The sequence below is a fragment of the Salvelinus alpinus genome, chromosome 13, assembly GCF_045679555.1.
Source record: "Salvelinus alpinus chromosome 13, SLU_Salpinus.1, whole genome shotgun sequence".
Classification (NCBI taxonomy): domain Eukaryota; kingdom Metazoa; phylum Chordata; class Actinopteri; order Salmoniformes; family Salmonidae; genus Salvelinus; species Salvelinus alpinus.
In genome coordinates, this window is record NC_092098.1 from 175,513 (window position 1) to 200,675 (window position 25,163).

At 41.2% G+C, this 25,163-nt stretch overlaps 1 protein-coding gene across 1 annotated transcript; it reads right to left on the bottom strand.

The window, feature by feature from the left end:
• Positions 1–3,351: 3,351 nt before the first annotated feature.
• On the bottom strand, positions 3,352–23,069 carry arcn1a (archain 1a). The gene is made up of 10 exons (XM_071337366.1): positions 22,866–23,069; positions 13,640–13,903; positions 13,154–13,333; positions 12,714–12,916; positions 12,347–12,508; positions 11,941–12,106; positions 11,550–11,697; positions 5,416–5,524; positions 5,052–5,256; positions 3,352–4,838 (listed from the first exon to the last, which is right to left on the bottom strand). Exons 1-10 carry the CDS (start codon positions 22,866–22,868, stop codon positions 4,749–4,751), a joined length of 1,530 nt encoding a protein of 509 aa, XP_071193467.1. The 5' UTR covers positions 22,869–23,069; the 3' UTR covers positions 3,352–4,748.
• Positions 23,070–25,163: the final 2,094 nt, after the last annotated feature.

Below are 25,163 nucleotides of genomic sequence, written 5' to 3' on the forward strand. Positions count from 1 at the left end.
GTCTCTCTCGGTAAGTCTCTAAGCGCTTAACACACGTGGATTGTGCAATATTTGCCAATTCTTTTTAAAATTCTTCAAGCTCTGTCAAATTTGTTGTTTATCATTGCTAGACAACTATTTCCAGGTCTTGCCATAGTTTTTCCAAGTAGATTTAAGTCAAAACTATAACTCGGCCACTCAGGAACAGTTAGTGTCTTCTTGGTAAGCAACTCCAGTGTAGATTTGGCTTTGTGTTTTAGGTTATTGTCCTGCTGAAAGGTGAATTCATTTCCCAGTGTCTGGTGGAAAGCAGACTGATCCAGATATTCCCATAGGATTTTGCCTGTGCTTAGCTCCATTCTGTTTCTTTCTTATCCTGAAAAACTCCCAGGTCCTTAACTATTACAAGCATACCCATAACATGATGCAGCCACCACTATGCTTGAAAATATGGAGAGTGGTACTCAGTAATGTGTCGTATTGGATTTGCCCCAAACATAACACTTCATATTCAGGACAAAAAGTTACATTTTTTGGAGCAGTATTACTTTAGTGCCTTGAGCCAACAGAATGCATGTTTTGGAATATTTTAATTCTGTAGAAGCTTCCTGCTTTTCACTCTGTCAATTAGGTTAGTATTGTGGAGTATTGTGGACAACTCAAATGTTGTTCATCCATCCTCAGTTTTCCATCACAGCCATTAAACTCTATAACTGTTTTAAAGTCACCGTTGGCCTCATGGTGAAATCACTGTATCTTTATAGTGACTGGGTGTAGTAATACAACATCCACCATGCTCAAAGGATATTCAATGTCTGCTTATTTATTTTTACCCCTGTACCAATAGGTGGCCTTCTTTGCAAGGTATTGGAAAACCTCCCTGGTCTTTGTGGATGAATCTGTTTGAAATTCACTGTTCGACTGAGGGACCTTACAGATAATGAATTGTATGTTTGGGGTACAAAGATTAGGTAGTCATTCAAAAATCACAAACACTATTATTGCACACAGAGCGAGTCCATCCAACTTTATTGTGACTTGTGAAGCACATTTTTACTATTGAACTTATTTAGGCTTGCCATAACAAAGGGGTTGAATAATTATTGATACAGGACATGAGCGTTACATTTTTAAAATGTGTACAAAATTTGGAAAAACATAATTCCACTTTGACATCATGGGGTATTATGTGTAGGCCAATGACCAACAAATTATCCAATATAATCCATATGTTTTAAATTCAGTCTGTACTAAAAAAAAGGTGAAAAAAGTCAACGGTGGTGAATACTGTTAATGGCACTGTGTGTTTCTGCAAATGTACCAAGATGTTGAAATAAACCTAAGCTAAATTAATAAAAATATATCAGGGAGAAATTATCAATGTGCTTTTCATTTGACAGTATGCCTACTAGTACAGCCAGATCTACACATCAGTGTGTCTTGCATACAGATGATCATATCTAAATTAAACATTTGACTGTATATACCCAATAAAACACAATGTTTGTGTGATCAGTAACATAAAAAAAACAGGCATTGCGTACGGATGCCAAATAAAACCGATTAACTTACCTTGAATCTGACCCTCTTGAGCTTTAGTCTGGGTGCTGGGTGTGAGGAGAAAGCCTCTCCTCTGTCACTGCAGTATCCTGGGATACTCACCATCCCCGTCTTTGTGCCATCATCCAACTGAGAATCACAATACATCCCCAGGTGTCTCCCCTTAATGTTTACCTTATAGGTTCACTCCACGACGGTCACACCCCAGCCGCAATAAGAAATACAGAGGAAGAAAGCCAATAGTCCAAAAGAAACAGCTTCTTCCTCAGAACTAATAACAGATAACTTTATTCCAGGAGAGCCCTCTCAGGTTGTGGCTACCATCCGACACACCAAACTGTACGTCCATTCATTTCCAAAATGCGACACACCCGCTCTCTCGTCCCACGCACTCTACCCCAAAGAAGGAAGTTGCTGCCTCTCTAACCTTCTCCAGATACGAATTCCATGCATTAGTGTGTGTGTGTGTGAGAGGCACATGGAAAACACTCCCTAGCTATAATAAGTCTGCCTTTCTCTCAGAGTTGTAATATCCTGCTTTGATTTAGCTATATGCGTTCAACTCAACTCACCCTCCAATCCTCCTGTTTTCAACTCTCTACGAATTCCTGATCGTATGTCTCCATCACACACGCTACGAAAGCTGGTCAAGGAAGCCAAATCATTAATCCCCTACTTTCTCACACACACACACACACACACACTCTCTCTCAAGTACAGAGCAGTAAACAGATCATTTCGACGTGCATTCTCTGCCACTGAAATCCCTTTATAAAATGTACTTACGACAGAAAAGGGATGGAATAAAAGCAAAATAATGTATTTTCCCCCAGATTCAATCAGAACTTGCCCTGTCCCTGTGGAGGGACCATCCTGTTGCTCGAGTGACATGGCCCGAATATCCTCTGTGGAGGCGGGTTGAGCTCATGGAATGAGCAGTGTTCAGTAGGGCGAAAACGTTTAGAAATTGAGTGAAACCGGGAGGTACTACCTGAACTTGCCCAATACAATCGCTTTGTTTTTCTTTTTGCAAAGCGTTCCGCTACGGTGTTGCCCTACTGAACAGTAGACAGGGACAGGACAGTTCCCTCAAAGCTTCACCTCAAAAACGTTCAACACATACACCATGACTGGGATTATTTGAATCATTGTGTGTACTACCTCAATTGGGCCGACCAACCAGCGCCCCCGCACATTGGCTAACCGGGCTATCTGCATTGTGTCCCGCCACCCACCACTCTTTTACACTGCTGCTACTCTCTGTTTATCATATATGCATAGTCACTTTAACCATATCTACATACTACCACAATCGGCCTGACTAACAGGTGCTTGTATGTAGCCTGCCTACTGTTCATTTTCACTGTCTTATTACTGTTGGTTTTAGTTCTTTACTTACCCATTGTTCGCGTAATACCTTTTTTTGCACTTTTGGTTAGAGCCTGTAAGTAAGCATTTCACTGTAAGGTGAACCTGTTGTATTCGGCGCACGTGACAAACTTTGATTTGAACGGAAGGAATCAGAACATCAGACATTTGGATCAAACCAACAGGTTACATTCAACTCTGGTCTTGTAGTTCACTTGTGACTTGTGCATCCATTCCATATCAAATCATGTAAAACTTATTTTCACGTGCTGTCACCACTCTAGTCATCACAGAACATAGTTCCACATCTATCCCTACTCAAACATACTTTGATTGTGGAAACCATTTTTTGTATGCAGTCTCTAGATAAGACTGATTATTGAAATGACGACAACTAAACTTTGTAAAGCACAACATTCTGAAAATACTTCATTATAAAAGATCTGAGTTTATAATACACTTTAATCTTTTTCATGTTTACATTGGAATGTTAATTACCCATGATCATTATTCTATAGGGTTACAAAAGTCTGATTCACTTATTTACCTCCAATCTGAATCCCACACAATTCAGAATAACAAAGAAAAAAAAAATGAAACAAAAAGACAAATATGATTTAACTTCTCCCTCTCGCAATTGTATTTCATAAGCAAAGTCAAGGTGAATATGGCCATCTATATAGATACACTCTGAAACAAGAAGAGCCCTGACATTCATTCATACATACATAACCATGGGGGCTTATTGTAACGGGGCTGGTTTGAGGTTGGACCGTGGGTGGTGTTGATGGACAGGGTTCTCCTGTGGCACAGTTGATAACCCGTTGGGGTTAGGTATTTAATAATATGTAAGCACTCACTGTACTGTAAGACGCTTCGGATAAAAGCATCTGATAATTGGCATATAAAGTTTTGATGTTTGGAGTGTTAGAGGGTCATGGTTCTTGGATAGATCATTTCCAAGTAGACTCATAACAGTTGAAATCTCAGAGAGAACTTTTTCTTTGAATGACCTCCCTCCATTGCAAAAAGTGCATACAACTACTGTGCTGGAGTTGTACTGGTCTGGTACAAAAACTTATTTCAGCATTGAATCACTCCATGCATCTGATTTGATAGCATATCACAAACAAAATATGCCATTATACATTAACTAGCCTGTAGACAGATCAGTGTAATGAAAAATAAATTATTTAATAATGAGGTCTTTCAAACTCGAGCGAAGCTAAACTATAAAACATGCAATCTTAATAATTTTAGCTAAGATTTAGCCTTGCGGGAGACAGGCAGTTCAGGTCAGTACCAATCACAAAATGTGGTTCTTCTGGCCAAAGCAAAGAGTGGTTGTAGTGTTATACCATGGACCGCAAGCCTGTTTTGTATTGGAGTACGTGTATCAAAGAGTATTTCCGTACATGATTACGACATATCTGTAAAACTATTAGCCAATAGGTTCACAGAATCTGTCTGTCAATGGATTTGATACAAACTGGACCGACGAGAGGGTCATTCACAAAGCCCAACCCAGATGTCATCACCCCCCAGGTCCACCCAACCTAACCCGGATACAGTTACCTAACGTTGTCCTGTTTGACTTTACCATTCCTGCTTGCAGGTGCATCGAGCGGTTCTTTATACATACAGCTATAGGCCGATCAGTTGATAGATTTCTGGTAAAAATGTACAAAGACACTAAATGCTGGCAAGCCAAGCCATGGTGGGAAGGGTTTTTCTTTTTGAAAAGGGTTTCAAGTCCACTTCTCACTTTCATCTTGTTTCATTTTTTTCATATGTCAACCCACTGATCTTGATGTTTGCTGGTAGTACTGCATGTGAATATATTACAGTATTTCATACTTGTCGACCAGGAACGACGTCTCTGAGGAGAACCTCACTGGAACTTCTCCATCTACCTGGGACACTTTGGCCACCTGGAGGGGGGAACAGGAGTCATGACACACCGTCACAATGGAAGTATAATCCAAATACCATTAGGTTAATACAATAGATGGAGATCTAAATGGTCTCACAAACTGCTAAAGAGACTTACAGGCCGTCATTGTAAATAATAATTTGTTTTTAAACCGACTCGCCTTGTGAAATAAAAGTGAAATATAATACAAAGAAATAAATGAAACACTGACCGTTATGTCGCAGTAGTTTCCTTTGGAGACGAAGGAGACGTTGACAGGGAAGAAATCATTGTGCTGGCCTGCCACGCTGAACTCCAGACTTCCTGTCTTGTTGTTGACGTCCACCACGGGTAAACACCACTCTAGAACGTTCCGCCGGCTGTCGTGGCGATACTCTCCGTCCAGGTCGCCAATCACAGGCGCACCCACACCTGACCTGCAGGGACAGATAAAAATACGAAATTAAACTCCGATGACAGACTGCAACAGTGTCTAAGGCCCTAGTACTGGAAATGAATATGGAATCCATTGTGTAGAATGGAAAAGATAAAAGGAGAAATGGGATCTCAGAGGTGCTTCAGAGAGGTTTACTTACGGGATGGGAATAGAGATGACTACATCATTCAGTTCAAGTGCGTCTTCCTGAAGCTCGTACTCTATGTTGACATCACAGCCAGTGGCACTCTCAGAGGGCCAGCAGTTTACTGGGGAGAAATAGAAGAACACAACAGATAGAATGTTTAAAGCGGAACTGACAGCATTTTAGCAACATTCAATCTTATTAAAATCTATTCATATACACCCCTAGGAAGATATATTTATTGTTTTACTTTTTCTGACAAGCGAGCACTTAGAAATAGTCATTTTCACAAATTCATTGAATGTTTGGGAATGACATATAGTAAGGCATTTTGGACATCAGTCAGGAAGTTAAAGCTTGGTCGCAAATGGGTCTTCCAAATGGACAATGACCCCAAGCATACTTCCAAAGTTGTGGCAAAATGGCTTGAGGACAACAAAGTCAAGGTATTGGAGAGGCCATCACAAAGCCCTGACCTAGAACATTTGTGGGCAGAACTGAAAAAGCGTGTGCGAGCAAGGAGGCCTACAAAACCTGACTCAGTTACACCATTTGCGCTCTGTCAGGAGGAATGGGCCAAAATTCACCAAAATTATTTTGGGAAGCTTGTGGAAGGCTACCCGAAACGTTTGACCCAAGTTAAACAATTTAAAGACAATGCTACCAAATATTAATTGAGTCTATGTAAACTTCTGACCCACTGGGAATGTGACGAAAGAAATAAAAGCTGAAATAAATCACTCTACTATTATTCTGACATTTCACATTCTTAAAATAAAGTGTTGATCCTAACTGACATAAGACAGGGATTTTTTCCCCAGGATTAAGTGTCAGGAATTGTGAAAAACTAGGTTTAAATGTATTTGGCTAAGGTGTATGTAAACTTCCGACTTCAACTGTACATGCATACATAATAAAAAAAAAAATATATATATATAAAAATAAAAAATAAAAACACAGGCCAGACATAGCCTATTTGATTTACAAAAAATAAAACATGCAACTGCGACCCAAACTGGCCATTGTTTTATTAGAAAAAATCTGGCCTTTTATAATGTCCACTTATGTACATAGGATGTAGCATTTTAACATATTAAAACAAGAGATAAATAATATTTGTCCAGCCTTTGCTGCTATGCTTGCAGATGTGCATTATATGCTGCGATCCTAATCAAAAAGTAGTTAACTTCAGATAACAAAAACATAGCTGTAGGTTGTTGTAACATTTAAAATAGAGGTCGACCGATTAATCGGAATGGCCGATTAATTAGGGCCGATTTCAAGTTTTCATAACAATTGGTAATCGTCATTTTTGGACACCGATCATGGCCGATTACATTGCACCCCACGAGGAGACCGCGTGGCAGGCTGACTACCTGTTATGCGAGTGCAGCAAGGAGCCACGGTAAGGTGCTAGCTAGCATTAAACGTATCTTATAAAAAAACAATCAATCTTAACATAATCACTAGTTAACTACACATGGATGATGATATTACTAGTTTATCTAGCTTGTCCTGCGTTGCATATAATCGATGCGGTGCCTGTTAATATCATTGAATCATAGCCTACTTCGCCAAACGGGTGATTTAACAAGCGCATTCGCGAAAAAGCACTGTCGTTGCACCAATGTGTACCTAACCATAAACATCAACGCCTTTCTTAAAATCAATACACAAGTATACATTTTTAAACCTGCATATTTAGTTAATATTGCCTGCTAACATTAATTTATTTTAACTAGGGAAATTGTGTCACTTCTCTTGCGTTCTGTGCAACAGAGTCAGGGTATATGCAGCAGTTTGGGCCGCCTGGCTCGTTGCGAACAGTGTGAAGACTATTTCTTCCTAAAAAAGACAGCCAACTTCGCCAAACTGGGGATGATTCAACAAAAGCGCATTTGCGAAAAAAATCACAATCGTTGCACAAATGTACCTAACCATCAATGCCTTTCTTAAAATCAATACACACAAGTCTATATTTTTAAGCCTGCATATTTAGTTAAAAGAAATCCAGGTTAGCAGGCAATATTAAACTAGGGAAATTGTGTCACTTCTCTTGCGTTCATTGCACGCAGAATCTGGGTATATGCAACAGTTTGGGCCGCCTGGCTCGTTGCGAACTAATTTGCCAGAATCTTACGTAATTATGACATAACATTGAAGGTTGTGCAATGTAACAGGAATATTTCGACTTATGGATGCCACCCGTTAGATAAAATACGGAACGGTTCCGTATTTCACTGAAAGAATAAACGTTTTGTTTTCGAAATTATAGTTTCCGGATTTGACCATATTAATGACCTAAGGCTCGTATTTCTGTGTGTTATTATGTTATAATTAAGTCTATGATTTGATAGAGCAGTCTGACTGAGCGGTGGAAGGCAGCAGCAGGCTCGTAAGCATTCATTCAAACAGCACTTTCGTGCGTTTGCCAGCAGCTCTTCGCTGTGCTTCAAGCATTGAGCTGTTTATGACTTCAAGCCTATCAACTCCCGAGATTAGGCTGGTGTAACTGATGTGAAATGGCTAGCTAGTTAGCGGGGTGCGCGCGAATAGCGGTTCAATCGGGGACATCACTCGCTCAGACCGTGAAGTAGTTGTTCCCCATGCTCTGCAAGGGCCGCGGCTTTTGTGGCGCGATGGGTAACAATGCTTCGAGGTTGGCTGTTGTCGACGTGTTCCTGGTTCGAGCCCAGGTAGGGGCAAGGAGAGGGACAGAAGCTATACTGTTACATTAGCAATACTAAAGTGCCTATAAGAACATCCAATAGTATAAGTGCCTATAAGAACATCCAATAAGGTATATGAAATACAAATGGAAGAGAGAAATAGCCCTATAACTCCCATAACTACAACCTAAAACTTCTTACCTGGGAATATTGAAGACTCATGTTAAAAGGAACCACCAGCTTTCATATGTTCTCATGTTCTGAGCAAGGAACTTAATTGTTAGCTTTTTTACATGGCACATATTGCACTTTTACTTTCTTCTCCAACACTTTGTTTTTGCATTATTTAAACCAAATTGAACATGTTTCATTATTTATTTGAGGCTAAATTGATTTCATTGATGTATTACATTAAGTTAAAATAAAAAAGTGTTCATTCAGTATTGTTGTAACTGTCATTATTACAAATAAAAATATATAAAATGTTTTGTTTTTGTAAACGTTCGATTAAATCGGTATCGGCTTTTTTTGGTCCTCCAATAGGTCGGTATCGTTGTTGAAAAATCATAATCGGTCGACCTCTAATTTAAACTTTAAATATTTTTTTTCCTTTTTTGCACTGCATGGATCACCAGTGCAGCTGAATGCAGCATTGCTGTACGGTGCACTCAAAATGTATCCAGACTGCAACATTTTAGTAGCCTAGCTAGGACAGTGGCATGTGGCTGTACACTTTCCCTCAGGGGGGGGGCGCTTTAAACGGAACACAGGAAAGCAGAACAAGTGAAGCTGAATTCACATTCAAACTCAACTGTTGACTGATTAATACTCATTTGTGTGTCCCATTTGGACCGCGGTCCTTGAGTTTGACACGCGTGCTAGCCTATTAGCCACGTTATGACTGACTTGTGATCATTGCCCTTGCTAGTTTGATTGTATTGACATGCCCATACTTAGTTAGAGTTGTCCGTCTTTGTTCAAAATAGTGAGTCATTGAAACTGAAACAGTGCATCCCGAATGGGTGGCAGCAGCAAACAATTTACCAGGCCAGCTGTGATTTACAACCTGACAGCAGTATTTGACTACCAAGAAATGTATTGATGAATTGTATAAAACTGTATCCATCTATTCTGCCAGCAATGCCTTTCTGTACATCATGGAATTTTGACTCAAAATAAAAAATAAATAAAAGGTTCTATTAAGTTGGTTTTGAAGCATAAACTTGGAATTTCATATTTTTGACTGAAATGATTGTCTGTTTGTTTCATATCTGCAAAGTAGTTAAAATGCTGTCAGTTCTACTTTAAAAACACACCAGATAGAATGCTGACAATGCCTAGAACATAAGATTTAGAATGTTTCGAACACAAGAGGCCGTTATCAATAAACCGTCACAATACGGTGCAGACCCCCAGCTCCGCTAAAACCATTGACAACTACGTGCAGTTTTCACAAGATTGTGACATCTTGGCCATGTTCTGTTTTAATCTCCACCCGGCACAGCCAGAAGAGGACTGGCCACCCCTCATAGCCTGGTTCCTCTCTAGGTTTCTTCCTAGGTTTGGCCTTTCTAGGGAGTTTTTCCTAGCCACCGTGCTTCTACACCTGCATTGCTTGCTGTTTGGGGTTTTAGGCTGGGTTTCTGTACAGCACTTCGAGATATTAGCTGATGTACGAAGGGCTATATAAAATAAACTTGAAACTTGAACAGTACATCGGCAAATGCGCCCTTCTGCTGCTTGACAGGCAGAGCCCACAAAGGATTGGAAATGAACCGACACCATTCATACTTGTCAAGTACAGTTCTTTTTAAAATGTTCTATCACTCAAATATCCAGTTAAATGGTGGAGAGATGTCATGAGTATACCCTCACGTATCTGAAATTACATTATCAATTTGTATTTATTATGGATCCCCATTATCTGCTGCCAAGGCAGGAAGCTACTGTTCCTGGGGTCCCGCAAAATTAAGGCAGTTCATATAATTTAAAAAACATCACAATACATTCACAACACAATGTGTGCCCTCAGGCCCCTACTCCACCACTAAATCCATGTGTATGTATAGTGGGTATATTATTGTGTGTGTGTGTGTATGCGCACGTGTCCATAAGGTGTTTTTTTAATCTGTTTTTTTTTTTTAAATCGAATTTTATTGCTTGTGTCAGTTACTTGATGTGGAATAGAGTTCCATGTAGTCATGGCTCTTTGTTGTACTGTGTGCCTCCCATAGTCTGTTCTGGCATGTCTTATGGCATGTCTTGTGGGGTATGCATGGGTGTCCGAGCTGTGTGCCAGTAGTTTAAGACAGACAGCTCGGTGCATTCAACTTGTCAATACCTCTCATAAATAAAAGTAGTGATGAAGTCAATCTATCCTCCACTTTCAGCCAGGAGAGATTGATATGCATATTATTAATATTAGCTCTCTGTGTACATCCAAGGGCCAGCCGTGCTGCCCTGTTCTGAGCCAATTGCAGTCCTTTTTTGTTGCACCTGACCACACGACTGAACAGTAGTCAAGGTGCGACAAAACTAGGGCCTGTAGGACCTGCCTTGTTGATAGTGTTGTTAAGGCAGAGCATCACTTTACTATAGACAGACTTCTGCCCATCTTAGCTACTACTGCATCAATATGTTTAGACAGTTTAAAATCTAGTGTTACTCCAAGCAGTTCAGTCATCTCAACTTGCTCAATTTATACATTATTGCAGAAATATTTAGGGCTAACTTATTCCTTGCCACCCACTCTGAAACTAACTGCAGCTCTTTGTTGAGTGCTGGAGTCATTTCAGTCGCTGTAGTAGCTGACGTGTATAGTGTTGAGTCATCCGCATACATAGAAACTCTGGCTTTACTCAAAGTCAGTGGCATGTCGTTAGTAAACATTTTTAAAACAAGGGGCCTAAACAGCTACCCTGGGGAATTCCTGATTCTTACTGGATTATATTTGATAGGCTTCCATTAAAGAACACCCTCTGTGTTCGGTTAGACAAGTAACTCTTTATCCACATTACAGCAGGGGGTGTAAAGCCAAAACACATACGTTGTTCCAGCAGCAGACTATGATCAATAATGTCAAAAGCTGCACTGAAGTCTAATTGATGTTTACTGATCATGAAAAGCATGCAGTTACTTGCTGTATAACTCTGATGACAGAGCTAAATCTGTAGTTGTGACTATGCTCTTCAAGAGGTGATGTTACAACCAAATAGATAATATTTATTTAACAATCCCTCAAATGACACGCAGTTGTCAATGTTTTTAGCGGAGCTGAGGGTCTCCTTGCCCCCTAGCAGGCAAATTTAACGCTCTACACCTTGTGATGCTATATTGATAACAACCTATTAGAATGCTTGGAACACAATAGTTGGAATGCTTGGAACATAGTGTTTCTCTCTCTGGAGAGCTGGAATACCTTAAGGAAAAACAGTATACACTAGTATAGAAATACTTAATACTCTAGTAAAGTGTACTGACTCGTTAGTGGTATGAGGGTCTCGTCTGTGGTCTGTAGCCTCCACTTGAGCACGCCCACGTCATTGTTCAGAGGGAAGGACTTGTCTGGGTTCTTCAGGCCCAGCACGGAGTCTGTGGTGAACAGCTTCTTATCCACGTTGGGGTGGGTCTGAACAGAGCAGGGAGGAAAAAGATAAAATAAAAAAATCGATAAAAACACATTGTTAAAATTCCCATGGCATCATGCTCATGCTGCACCAAAAGCAAATACAACGAACTGTGGTTGTGTGCCATTTTGAATCTTGATTTACACAGGCCAAATCCATGAATGCCTTGACATGTATATCTGCTGTGTTGAGGTGGTGAACCTTTCCCCCCTTTGGAACCAATGATGTATTTGTTTGGAACCTACCTGCAGCTGGACTCCCTTCTTGTCTCCGTTGTTGATGGTGAGGCGAATGCGTCCATTCTTGTCGTCGGCCACTCGGAGGGTGATCATACCCAGGACCTCCAGGTTCTGTAGCCCTCCGTCTCTCCCACAGGTCAGGCTGATTTTCTCCTCACAACGCAGGTGCACGCTGGTGAACCAGGGGGCAGAGGTTAGATGCAGTTGAACATACCAACCTGCAGGTGTTTGAGTCCAACTACATTGCAGTCTGGACTGTGTAGAATCACTGATCTACAATCACTTTGCATCCCAAATAACGCTGCATTATGGGATCAAGATGAGCGATTCTGTGCCTTGCCTTGTGCAAACTGATTCCTCAAACACACTGCCTGTAATCGGTGGGATATAATATAAAACCTGGTAAACCCACCTCTCTGTGTTAACTGGTGGAGGCAGGGCTTTGGATGCCTCGGAGGGCCTCTTCCCTGAGCTGGGCATGATGACTTGTCCCTCAGACTTGAGCTTGTCCACAAAGTCATCTACCTCCTTCCCCCTGGCACTCAGCTTCAGGGCCTTACTGGGACCACTAGCCCTACGGAGGAACACATAACTCATGAGGCATAGGCCTAACTTTCTGCAGTATTAAAAATGCATGATGACAAAACAAGTTTCACAACTTCCATTGAGCATAACCAGCCAAGAAATATACTAAGAAATACATCTTACACATAGAACACAGGATACATTCATCCTAACAATCAAAACATCTCAAAATCCTAATATACCGAGGGTAGTACCTGGCAGGGACAGGTGAGGCCTTGGGTTTCTCTGGCTCCATGAGGGTGTCTGTGATGATGGTAGCGTTGCTGCTGCTGGACATGCTGCCGAACCCTCCGGAGAACCCTGGGGACTTCTTCCCTGAACGGTCCGCGTCCCGCCTGGCCTGTTGCAGCTCCTTAGCCTTTCTCCTCATCTCGGCCTTAGCCTCTCGCTCCTGGGTCTGAGATGGAGAGAGAACACAAGGAGAAAAGAGAAGACTTTAGAGATAAAACATGAATGTCTTTTGGACCAAAACCCCTTCATTCAGACTAGTGTTGGATTTAGCAATTCAGCTACATTACAACAATAATGTAATGATGTTCAGTTCTGCCGCTCCCCGTTCATTCAGACTGTTGATAGCCTCAGTAATAACGTAATGTAAATCTGTTCATTAGTTCTGCTGCTGCTCTCCTTTCACCTCTCGGACGGCGCGGAACACCTTCTCCTCATGAGAGTCCATCTCTGTGAATGTTCTGATCTGGGCCAGGTTGACGTTCTCCCTGTAGCCCAGCGCCACGATCTCGTCAAAGGCAAAGATCAGGTCAAAACAGTGGTCCGAGACCTCCCCTTCCTCCAGCACCCGACAGTACTCTGGGATCTAAGGAAGAAATATATTTGGTCATTTAGTCATCCATGCTCTTTTCATCACAAATTCCTACTGATAATTTTACTCAGTGGCAAACTTTGTTTAGGCTCTGCCAAACTGAAAAACACTGTTTAGGCTACTTTAAACTTAGAAACACTTTGTTTGGGCTACGCTTAACAAACACCGTTTACATAACGTGTGTCCTCTGCCACTTCTAGAAGTATGAGAGACCATGTGTGAGTCTGTGGGTTGGCGACTGAGGATATTTCTGAAGGTGTGTGCGTGTGAACAGGGCATCTGTGAGAGTGTGTGTCATACCACGCGTGAGAAGAGGCGTAGTGTCTCCAGGTCCTCTAGGATGTTGCTGTTCTTGGTGGTGACCAGCACCATGTAGAGCTTCTCCAGGGGCTGGTAAACGTAGCGCACGCTCTCAGTCTCCACAAACGTGTGCTGCTTGCCTGTGTTCATCAGCTTGGGGAAGGCGGCCAGCAGGCCCTCCACGCGCGTCCGGGTCATCTCCACAAACTGCCGCGACACGATGGCCTTGCCCGCCTTGGTGCACACCGCTGCTGCCAACAGCACCTGGGACAAGAGGAACAGGAGGCCATAGTTACAGAATAGCAATGATTGAGTCCATGCATGGTTAAGATTCAAGACGTGTAGACAAAATATTCAAGTGTTGCTCCTATTCAGCTAATATTACAATATCCACCGAGTGTACAAAACATTAGGAACACCGTATTGAGTTGTACCCCCTTTTGCGCGAGAACAGCCTCAATTCATCAGAGCATGACTACAAGTTTCACAAGTGTCCCACAGGGATGCTGGCCCATGTTGACTCCAATGCTTTCCACAGTTGTGTCAAGTTGGCTGGATGTCCTTTGGGTGGTGGACCATTCTTGATACACACGGGAAACTGTTGAGTGTGAAAAACCCAGCAGCGTTGCAGTTCTTGACACAAACCGGTGCGCCTGGCACCTACTACCAAATCCCGTTCAAAGGCACTTAAATATTTTCTTGCCCATTCACCCTCTGAATGGCACACATACATAATCCTCAATGTCACAAGTCTTTAAAATCCTTCTTTAACCTGTCTCCTTCCCTTAATCTACACTGATTGAAGTAGATTTCACAGGTGACATCAATAAGAGATCATAGCTTTCACCTCGTCCGTGTCATATTCCTAATGTTTAGTACACTCGGTGTGCGGCTTTTGAAGTCAGCTATCACAGTGGTCACTTCTAACAAGACACATGAGATTAATGAACATCCAACACCATAAGGGGCGAAAATATCCTGGTTCGGTAACACAGCAGCAGCTGTTCTTTAGGTCCTGAGAGAAAAACAATGTGATTTTCATTCAACCTCAAAAGATTCAGCTAAAAAGAGCACTGTGTTACCTTGGTTTTACGTTTTCAATCATCTTTTTCAGAGGTAGGCTTATACTAACACTAATACACACGCAAATACTGTTGACCACATCGTCTCAGTTTCCTTTTGTGTGACTGGAAACAGAACACCAAGAAGTTGACTTCAGGTTTTTGTTATTTGTAAAATAGCCTAAATTAATTCTGACAGTGTTTGTTTGATTTAATGTATTTAAATACATTTGGGAAAGTTCAGCCACACTACCAATGACTAGGCCTAATCTAAAAATCAACCTACCTGTCTCTCTCTTGTTATATAAGGACGTCTGTGACTCCATAACTGTTTGATCATGGAAAAGGTGTCAATGAGTGTCCACTCAAGTCTATTGCTAAATTCCAAACTGCCCCTACCAACACTAGACACTTCAGTTGGCCTGAAATGTTTGGATGTACAGTGCCTTCAGGAGGTATTCACAGCCCTTGACTTTTTCCACATTTTATTGTGTTACAACGTGAACTTAAAAAATTGATAACATTGAGATTTTTTGGTCACTAGCCCACACACAATACACCCCATAATGTCAAAGTGGAATTCCGTTTTTCAATTTTTTTTGAGTCAATAAGTATTCAACCCTTTTGTAATAGCAAGCCTAACTAAGGAGTACAAATGTGCTTAACAAGTCACATAAGTTGCATGGACCTTGTGCAATATTCGTGTTTAACATGATTTTTTATGACTACCTCATCTCTGTACCCCACACATTCAATTATCTATAAAAATGGTCCCTCAGTCGAGCAGTGAATTTCAAAACAGAGATTCAACCACAAAGACCAGGGAGGTTTTCCTTTGCCTCACAAATGTAGATGGCTACACATTTAAAAAAGCAGACATTGAAGTTATTAATTACACTTTGGATGGTGAATCAATACATCCAATCACTACAAAGATACAGGCGTCCTTCCTAATTCGGTTGCCGGAGAGAAAAAAAATAAAAACACTCAATGATTTCCCCATGAGGCTAATGGGGACTTTAAAAACAGTTACAGGAGAAAACTCAAATCAAATTAAGAAAAGAAAATAGAGTTAAGAAAATATTTACATTAGTTAAAAAAATTACGAGGCTATATACAGGGGGTACCAGTACCGAGTCAATGTGCGGGGGTACAGGTTAGTTGAAGTAAATTGTACATGTAGGTTGGGGTAAAATGACAGGGGGGGGGGGGCTGACGTTACTTCCAGGGGCAGTTTGGAACTCGGTAGTGAGTGTTGGGAGAGCAGGCTTTAGAACAAGCTCTGCTCAAACACGTCAGAGACAGTTTATCAAGGTCTGGGTGAGCAGCTCATTTCTAAAATGTGGTTTGTTAGAAGGGGACTAGAATGAAAGTCTGCACACCCACTAGTTATCCTGGAGGATGGTTGACCACCCTTGATGCATAACATTGCAACATTAAAACCAAAACACGTTTTATGCCTTTTGAAATAATTCACCAATTTAAAATATCAAAAGGCAAATGGATGGCTACAAATATTTTTATTCAGCTGAAGTAAGCCCACAAATTTAGAGTTAGTTTACCTTTAAAAGTTTAGTCATATTTATCTTAGAGAAGTGTTGGCTGACTAGTAGGGGTGGACTGGCTGGTCCATTTTTAGCCAAGTGGGTCTGTCATTTTTTTTATATAAATTTTTTAGCAAAATAATCATTATCTGATTAATAATTGGGGGCCTCAAGGAAGAAGAAAACAGGGCGCTGTGTTACAAATGTCAGGGCCGATTTCTGGTCCCAGTCCGCCCCTGCTGACTAGCATCTATTGAGTTGCAATGTCCCATACATTGGATGCCCAAATCAACTGGAAGTACAATGCATTCGGAAAGTATTCAGACCCTTTGACTTTTTCCAAAAAACTGAAAAATCCCACTTAACTTTAGGTACTCAGACCCTTTACACAGTACTTTGTTGAAGAGCCTTTGGCAGCAATTACAGCCTTGAGTCTTCTTGGGTATGATGCTACAAGCTTGACACACCTGTATTTGGGGAGTTTCTCCCATTCTTCTCTACAGATCCTCTCAAGCTCTGTCAGGATGGATGGGGAGCGTTGAAGCACAGCTATTTTCAAGTCTCTCCAGAGCTGATCTATCGGGTTCAAGTCTGGGCCAATCAGGGACATTCAGAGACTTGTCCCAAAACCACTTCTGTGTTGCCTTGGCTATGTGCTTAGGGTCATAGTCCTGTTGGAAGGTTCACCCCAGTCTGAGGTCCTGAGCAGGTTTTCATCAAGGATCTGTCCTTCTTGCTGTTGCAGGCAGGTAGCAACAGGCTGTCACAGCTGGCCGCGACCAGGAGACCCATGGGGCGGCGCACAATTGGCCCAGCGTCGTCAAGGTTAGGGGAGGGTTTGGCCGGCAGGGATATCCTTATCCCATCGCTCTCTAACTATTCCTGGGGTGGGCCGGGCGCATGTACGCTGACACGGTCGCCAGCTGTATGGTGCTTCCTCCAACACATTGGTGTGGCTGTCTTCCGGGTTAAGCGGGCATTGTGTTAAGAAGCAGTGCGGCTTGGCAGGGTCGTGTTTCGGAGGATGCATGGCTCTCGACCTTAGCCTCTCCCGAGTCCATACGGGAGTTGCAGCGATGAGGCAAGACTAACTACCAATTGGATACCGCGAAATTGGGGAGAAGGGGTAAAAAAAAAAAAAAAACATTAAGGATCTCTGTCTTTCGCTCATCTTCCCCCTAATCCTGATGCTGCCACCACCATGCTTCACCGTAGCGATGGTATTGGCCAGGTGATGAGACAGTGCCTGGTTTCCTCCAGACTGGCATTCAGGCCAAAAAGTTCAATCTTGGTTTCATCAGACCAGAGAATCTTGTTTCTCATGGCCTGAGAGTCCTTTAGGTTCCTTTTGGCACACTCCAAGCGAGCTGTCGTGTGCCTTTTACTGAGGAGTGACTTCTGTCTGGTCACTCTACCATAAAGGCCTGATTGGTGGAGTGCTGCAGAGATGGTTGTCCTTCTGGAAGGTTCTCCCAGCTCCAGAGGAACTCTGGAGCTCTGTCAGAGTGACCATCGGGTTCATGGTCAGCTCTCAGACCAAGGCCCTTCACCGATTGCTCAGTTTGTCCAGGCGGCCAGCACTAGGAAGAGTCCTGGTGGTTCCAAAATTCTTCCATCTAAGAATGACGGAGGCCACTGTGTTCTTGGGGACCTTCAATGCTGCAGAAATCTTTTGGTACCCTTCCCCAGATCTGTGCCAACACAATTCTGTCTCAAAGCTCTATAGACAATTCCCTTGACCTCATGGCTTGGTTTTTGCATCGACATGCACTGTCAACTGTGGACCTTATATAGACATGTGTGTGCCTTTCAAAATCATGTCCAATCAATTGAATTTACCACAGGTGGACTCAAGGATGATCAACGGAAAGAAGATGCACTTGAGCATTTAAAAAAAAAAAAATTGCAAACATGTTTTCACTTTGTCAATATTGTGTGTAGATTGATGTGTAGATTTTATTTAATCAATTTTACAATAAGGCTGCAACGTAACAAAATGTAGAAAAAGTGAAGGAGTCTGAATACTTTCCAAATGCCCAAAGTGTAGAAAGCTTTCATCAAGGCAAAGGGTTGCTGCTGTACTTCTATTCGTAATCAGGCGCGCATCCTTACTCAACATTGACAAGAGCGCTCCAAACAAAAGACAATGACTAAATTGAATTTACAAAACTCGGAAATGGAATGTAATAAACCATAACTTGTTTCTCACAAGTGTAGCATAGGTTGTGCGCTCTGCAAACAATGTGTCCACTCCTACAATGAGAATGGTAAGACTGGAATAATATATTGAATGCATTAACAGAACAAACATTGTAGATTAGAAATTATAGGAATTAACTGTAAAATGTACTACGTAATAGGGAAGTGATACACACTAAATATCAAATGCAAACAATTCATTCACACAATGAAGTTATGAAACAATGAATGTGCACTAATTGTCAGGTGAGAGCGCATTCTGGATAGAGAAGTGCATTGTGTATCTGGGCGCTGCATGGTCAATTCAATGTCTGCATTGGCCATGCAGCATTTATGGTGATAGGTCCTCTGCAGAAGTCAGGGCATTCTTCTTCCGTTTTGCAGAGCAGTGCTGTTGTGAAGGAAGTTGTCAATTAAGTGATTTTGTGGTCATACAGGATGTACCGCCCCCACCTACCATCAACCAATCATGTCAATGCGGAGCTATACAGCGCCTTCCGCATTATTACAACATTTGGGATGAGCATGGTGATGCAGTACGGAGCTCGATTTGGCCTCTGCATTCTAACAGGATGACTACACCGCTCACATCGCATGTGAGAGCATTGCAAAATAAAGTTAGAAAACTATATTATTCAATAATTGCACCCACACTGGTCGTGTGCGCCAACGAGCGTCTGCTTTGCCAAGGGTGAAAATAGAATTCACTTCTATTTCTGACCTAGATCGCGCTGCAAGTCCTGCCTCTCCCATCTCCTCATTGGTTTATAGAAGCAGGTACCCACGTGCCATCTCATTGGTTATACCCACGTGGGTGACTGAAGACCAACGAGGTCAATGGCGGTAATGCACTTAATTTATGAAAGTTGCCAATCGCAAAGTCAAGAGAAGAAAAAGCCTGGAAGGACGAGAGATGACTGGAAACGATTCAGTTGACCGTTTTATGTGTGGATTAATTGGTGGACTAGAGGACCTTGTGCATTTCAGGCAAAATAACAACTCAATGTTTATATACCATGACAAATTAGCTAGCAAGTGCAAGCTAGCTAGCTAAATTGCCATAAATGTTTTATGCATTTCGACCTGTACCCAAATTAATATAATTGGTTCAGAGTTTGTTTTGATATTTTAACATGCGTGTCGTGATCGCCTTTAGTGTGGGGGGACAAAATACATTTATGCAAAATACATGGCGCACGCGCGCAGCCGGTTTGGGTTCTGTGTAAGGAGGCTCCACAATTGCGTCACACCCTCCATAAGGAGCCCCCGACCACATTTTTGGATCAAGCTTAAATTGATTTTAGTCTAGGCCTCCACAATGGATAAGTTCACTGAGAAAGGCGCATATTACACACACACAATATATATATATATATATACACACATATACATATACACACACCAAAAAAGAAAACGTCCCCTTTTCATGACCCTGTCTTTCAAAGATAATTCCAGCATGACAATGCCACCAGCAATACTGCTCATTCTGTGCGTGATTTCCTGCAAGACAGGAATGTCAGTGTTCTGCCATGGCCAGCGAAGAGCCCGGATCTCAATCCCATTGACAACGTCTGGGACCTGTTGGATCGGAGGGTGAGGGCTAGGGCCATTCCCCCCAGAAATGTCCGGGAACTTGCAGGTGCCTTGGTGGAAGAGTGGGGTAACATCTCACCGCAAGAACTGGCAAATCTGGTGCAGTCCCTGAGGAGGAGATGCACTGCAGTTCTTAATGCAGCTGGTGGCCATTCCTGATACTGTTACTTTTGACCCACCCCTTTGTTCAGGGACACATTATTCAATTTCTGTAAGTCACATGCCTGTGGAACTTGTTCAGTTTATGTCTCAGTTGTTGAACCTTATGTTCATACAAATATTTACACAAGTTTGCTGAAAATAAACAGTTGACAGTGAAAGGACATTTCTTTTTTTGCTGACAGTACCAGTCAAAAGTTTGGACACACCTACTCATTCCAGGGGTCCTATATTTTTACTATTTTCTACATTGTAGAATAATAGTTAAGACATCAAAACTATGAAATAACACTTATGGAATAATGTAGTAAAAAAATATTTTTGAAGTGTTCAACAAAACAAAATAAATGTTATATTTGAGATTCTTCAAAGTAGCCACCCTTTGCCTTGACAGAAGTTCCCACATATGCTGAGCACGTGTTGGTTGCTTTTCCTTCACTCTGCAGTCCAACTCATCCCAAACCATCTCAATTGGGTTAAGGTCGGGTGATTGTGGAGGCCAGGTCATCTGATGCAGCACTCCATCACTCTCCTTCTTGGTCAAATAGCCCTTACACAGCCTGGAGGTGTGCTGGGTCTTTGTCCTGTTATAAAACAAATGATAGTGGGACTAAGCCCAAACCAGCTGGGATGGCATATCATTGCATAATGCAATGCTGTGGTAGCCATGCTGGTTAAGTGTGCCTAGAATTCTAAGAACATCACAGACAGTGTAATCAGAAAAGCACCCCCACACCACACCTCCTCCTCCATGCTTCACAGTAGGAACCACACAGGCGGATATCATCCGTTCACCGACTCTGCGTCTCACAAAGACAAGGCGATTGGAACCAAAAATCTCAAATTTGGACTGGTCGAATGTCCATTGCTCGTGTTTCTTGGACCAAGCAAGTCTCTTCTTATTTGTGCCCTTTAGTAGTGTTTTTCTTGGTAGCAATTCGACCATGAAGGCCTGATTCACACAGTCTCCTCTGAACAGTTGATGTTGAGATGTGTCTTACTTGAACTCTGAAGCATTTATTTGGGCTAAAATTTCTGCCGCTGGTAACTCTAATGAACTTATCCTCTGCAGCAGAGGTTACTCTGGGTCTTCCTTTCCTGTGGCGGTCCTCATGAGAGCCCGTTTCATCACAGTTCTTGACGGTTTTTGCGACTGCACTTGAAGAAACTTTCTTCAAGTTCTTGCAATTTTCCAGATTGAGTGACCTTCATGTCTTAAAGTGATGATGACTGTCGTTTCTCTTTGCTTATTTGAGCTGTTCTTGCCATAATATGGACTTGGTCTTTTTCCAAATATGATTATCTTCTGTATACAACCCCTACCTTGTTACAACACAACTGATTGTCTAAAAGCATTAAGAAATTCCACAAATGAACTTTTAACAAGGCACTCCTGTTAATTGAAATGCATTCCAAGTGAGTACCTCATGAAGCTGGTTGAGAGAATGCCAAGAGTGTGCAAAGCTGTCATCAAGGCAAAAGGTGGCTACTTTGTTGAATCGCAAATATATTTTGTTTAACATGTTTTTGGTTACTACATGATTCCATATGTGTTATTTCATATGTGTTATTTCAATTTAGGTTACCTGAAATAGCTCTTAACCAAGTGCGCATGCGCCAAATCCACCTTCGGCGTAGTACAGTATCCCGAAAGATCATTGATTTTTATTTAGACTTTTTTTTTGTACATACCGTGCATAACGACAGTAATTCGGGGCGGCGGGTAGCTTAGTGGTTAGCGCGTTGGACCAGGTTGCTACATCGAATCCCCGAGCCGACAAGGTAAAAATCTGTCGTTCTGCCCCTGCACAACGCAGCTAACCTACTGTTCCCAGGCCGTCATTGTAAATAAGAATTTGTTCTTAACTGACTTGTCTAGTTAAATAAAGGTTAAATGAAAAATATATAGTGACAGTTTCTCTGCGTAACTCATTTTAGTAAATACCGAACGTTTTTTGACATAACGTTTGCAGAGCTGGCTAATGTTGGGGCGGACTTTGAATTTAAGGATCCTGAGCGTCAGAGATCGTCATATTCATCGTCTCCTCAAGCTCAGGTACTGGTTCAACCTAACCCGTACCATTTTAACATGTCAACTTTAACGGGGTAGGCGTCCCAAGGATCCCGGATAGCATGGACTATTCCAATATTGTGGCTAGCTTCACACAGCTATCAACTTGGCAAGCTTGGTATAGAAGCTGGGATCCTCAATTTTAATTCGAGTCATACTAGGGAATCGAGACATTTCACCAGTCATTTACAGAGTGGCTATGTTGTAAACTCTGCCATCTAACCAATACCAGTTAAATGACTCACAATTAACTAGCAGCCAATATAACATTAGCTACCTCGGCCTGCTGATACAAAACAGACGCAAAGGCTAACTAGCTGACGTTGGCTAACTAGCTGACGTTAGCTGAGCTGGCATTTAGCGATGAGATGGCGCTTGGAACTATTGATAGTTCTTGATAGCTAGCTAATGATATAAAGCCCAATATATACTAAAGGGGAGTATATTTGCCTGCATACGCAGCAAAATTAGCAATGTTAACTTGCTAGCTACTGTAGCTAGATTGTTAGCTATCTGCAAATGCAATGTTCACAGTCAAGCGTAACAAGACAGATAGCTAGAAGCTAAATACAGTAGATCAATTACATTTCATAGCTCACCATTTTGTTGTTATCCCTTGTGCTACAAATCCTTGTGCAGTTTCCGTAATGTAATACCACGTATTAGTGTCTAAAATATAATATTTATGCGGAGTGAAACTTGCGTCTGTTTAATTTACTGTCTCAATATGGAAGGACCTCTAGCCACGTCTCCACCGGAAAGAGCTCGTCAGCAAGGTAAAAGGGTTATCACTTAGTTACCAGAGCCACAAAGACCAAATTGGCTATGTCGTAAAGATTCATGAAAACACAAAATCGCTTTTTGGTCTTACTTTAATGTTAGACAAATTTAGCAGTGTGATTATGATCAAAGTTAGGTTTAAAATCAGATTTTAAGAAGAGAAAGTGTATAAATGGGCCGGGTTTATGACTTTGTGGCTGTGGTAACTAGTGACAACCAGAAAAGGCAGCGACGAAAAAAGGAACATGTGGAAGATAGGGTCAATGATGGTGGATAAATGAAGATAGTCCTCTCAAGACGTTTACCATTGAAAAATGATCAGTTCCGGTCTACTTAACGGGGAGGGTCTCCCATAGACACCAATGCAGCTGGGTCTGGTCCACTAATGTATAACAGAGCTCGCCAGCATGTAGTCATAAAACCCGGAAATTAGTTATCTCTCTTCGTTTAGCCATGGCAATGGGGAATAATAGGGTTTGGGGATTAACGCCGAAAATAAGATCTGAGGTTAATGTAGAGATCTAATACGTTTTTTTCAATGATTTATCAGTCAGTTAACATGACCTTCATGAATTATACGCTTTTTCTAATTACACAAATGCTTTAATATTCACCAAAAGTGATGTTAGCTGATGTAGGTTATTTCATAGAACAAAATGTATAAGAACTCAACTTTCCCATAAACTTTGTCTAACGAACCATTGCGGAGTTAGAGCCTACAAAAAGACGCCATTGCTATCGCTCTTTTTAATAGGAATTGGAGACTGTGTCCAAGATGTCCGACCGTTGTTTTCAAGGTTATCTTTTTATTTTTTATTAACAACAAATCAATACAGAAAGTACATGAGGGAACACAAGTATATATAGATTATATACAATGGACAATTGAGCTAGGGGGTACAATATCACAAGGACCTTAAGGGACTTACATACACTTATAATTCTAACAGCTTTTTTGTTAGTAGAGTATTTAATTGTCTTAAAATACAGTTCAATTTATTTTTGTAGGGTAAGAAAATGTGTTTTTTTGTTTGTAAATTTACATTTGTGAATATGAAATTTGGCCAAAAGAATAATGAAATTAATTACATAAAAATGTTTCAGCTTATTCCTATCGTAGGTAAAGAATCCAAGCAGTACATCTCTCCACAATAGTGTAAGACCTTCATAAAAGTGTTCAATTATAAATCTACTGATGTCTTGCCACAGTTTACTTACATGAATACAATGCCAAAAAAGATGCAACACTGTTTCTGGGTGGTCATTACAAAAGGAGCAATTTGAGTTGATGTTTTCCTTAAACTTCTTCATATAGTGGTTGGCAGGATAATATTTATGAATCATTTTTAAGGAAACTTCCTTAATTTTGTTAACAAGTAGGTATGTGTGTGGCAACATCCAAACTTTTTTCCAACAGATATTATCAATAAATCCATTCCAATAAGGCATGACATAAGGTGTAGATAGATACAACATCCTGCTGAAACAAGGTTCGTATCGCTCTGTTGTTGAATGGACCAAAAGAGAAACAAATCTTTCCTACTGATGAGTCAACAGGGTCAATAGAAGGTAGGCTCTGAGGGTCAGGTCTTGACACGTTCCTGAATAATAGAGCAACACCTGAGGGAATGGCATCTAAAACAATTGCAAAATCTTTAGGTGTTACAGGGACCTTGTAAAGTGATAAGAATTCCTTATAACTGAGTAAAAGACCCTATGCATTTACCAGTTGGCTCACCAACAGGATATTATTTCGGAACCAATATTCTAAAAACAAAGAAGTATTTTTATACAATATTTCCCGATTATTCCATATATAATATCTGTGTGGAGAAAAATTATGTTTATAAATTAAGGACCATGACAAGAAAACCTGCCGATGAAAAGCAGAAAGTTTCACTGGAACTTCAATATTATAATTGCAAAACAACATGAAGTTAACAGCTTAAGGCCACCAGAAGTAGAGAAGACATGATGAGGAATAAAATTCCAGATTTTAAAGATAAGTCCCTCTGTAGCCATTGATTTAGCTTCTTCTGGGGTTTTTTAATAAGAGGGTTCAAATTTAGTAAGCCTCTATACTTCTGATCCTTTGTAATGGTTATGCATAAATATGT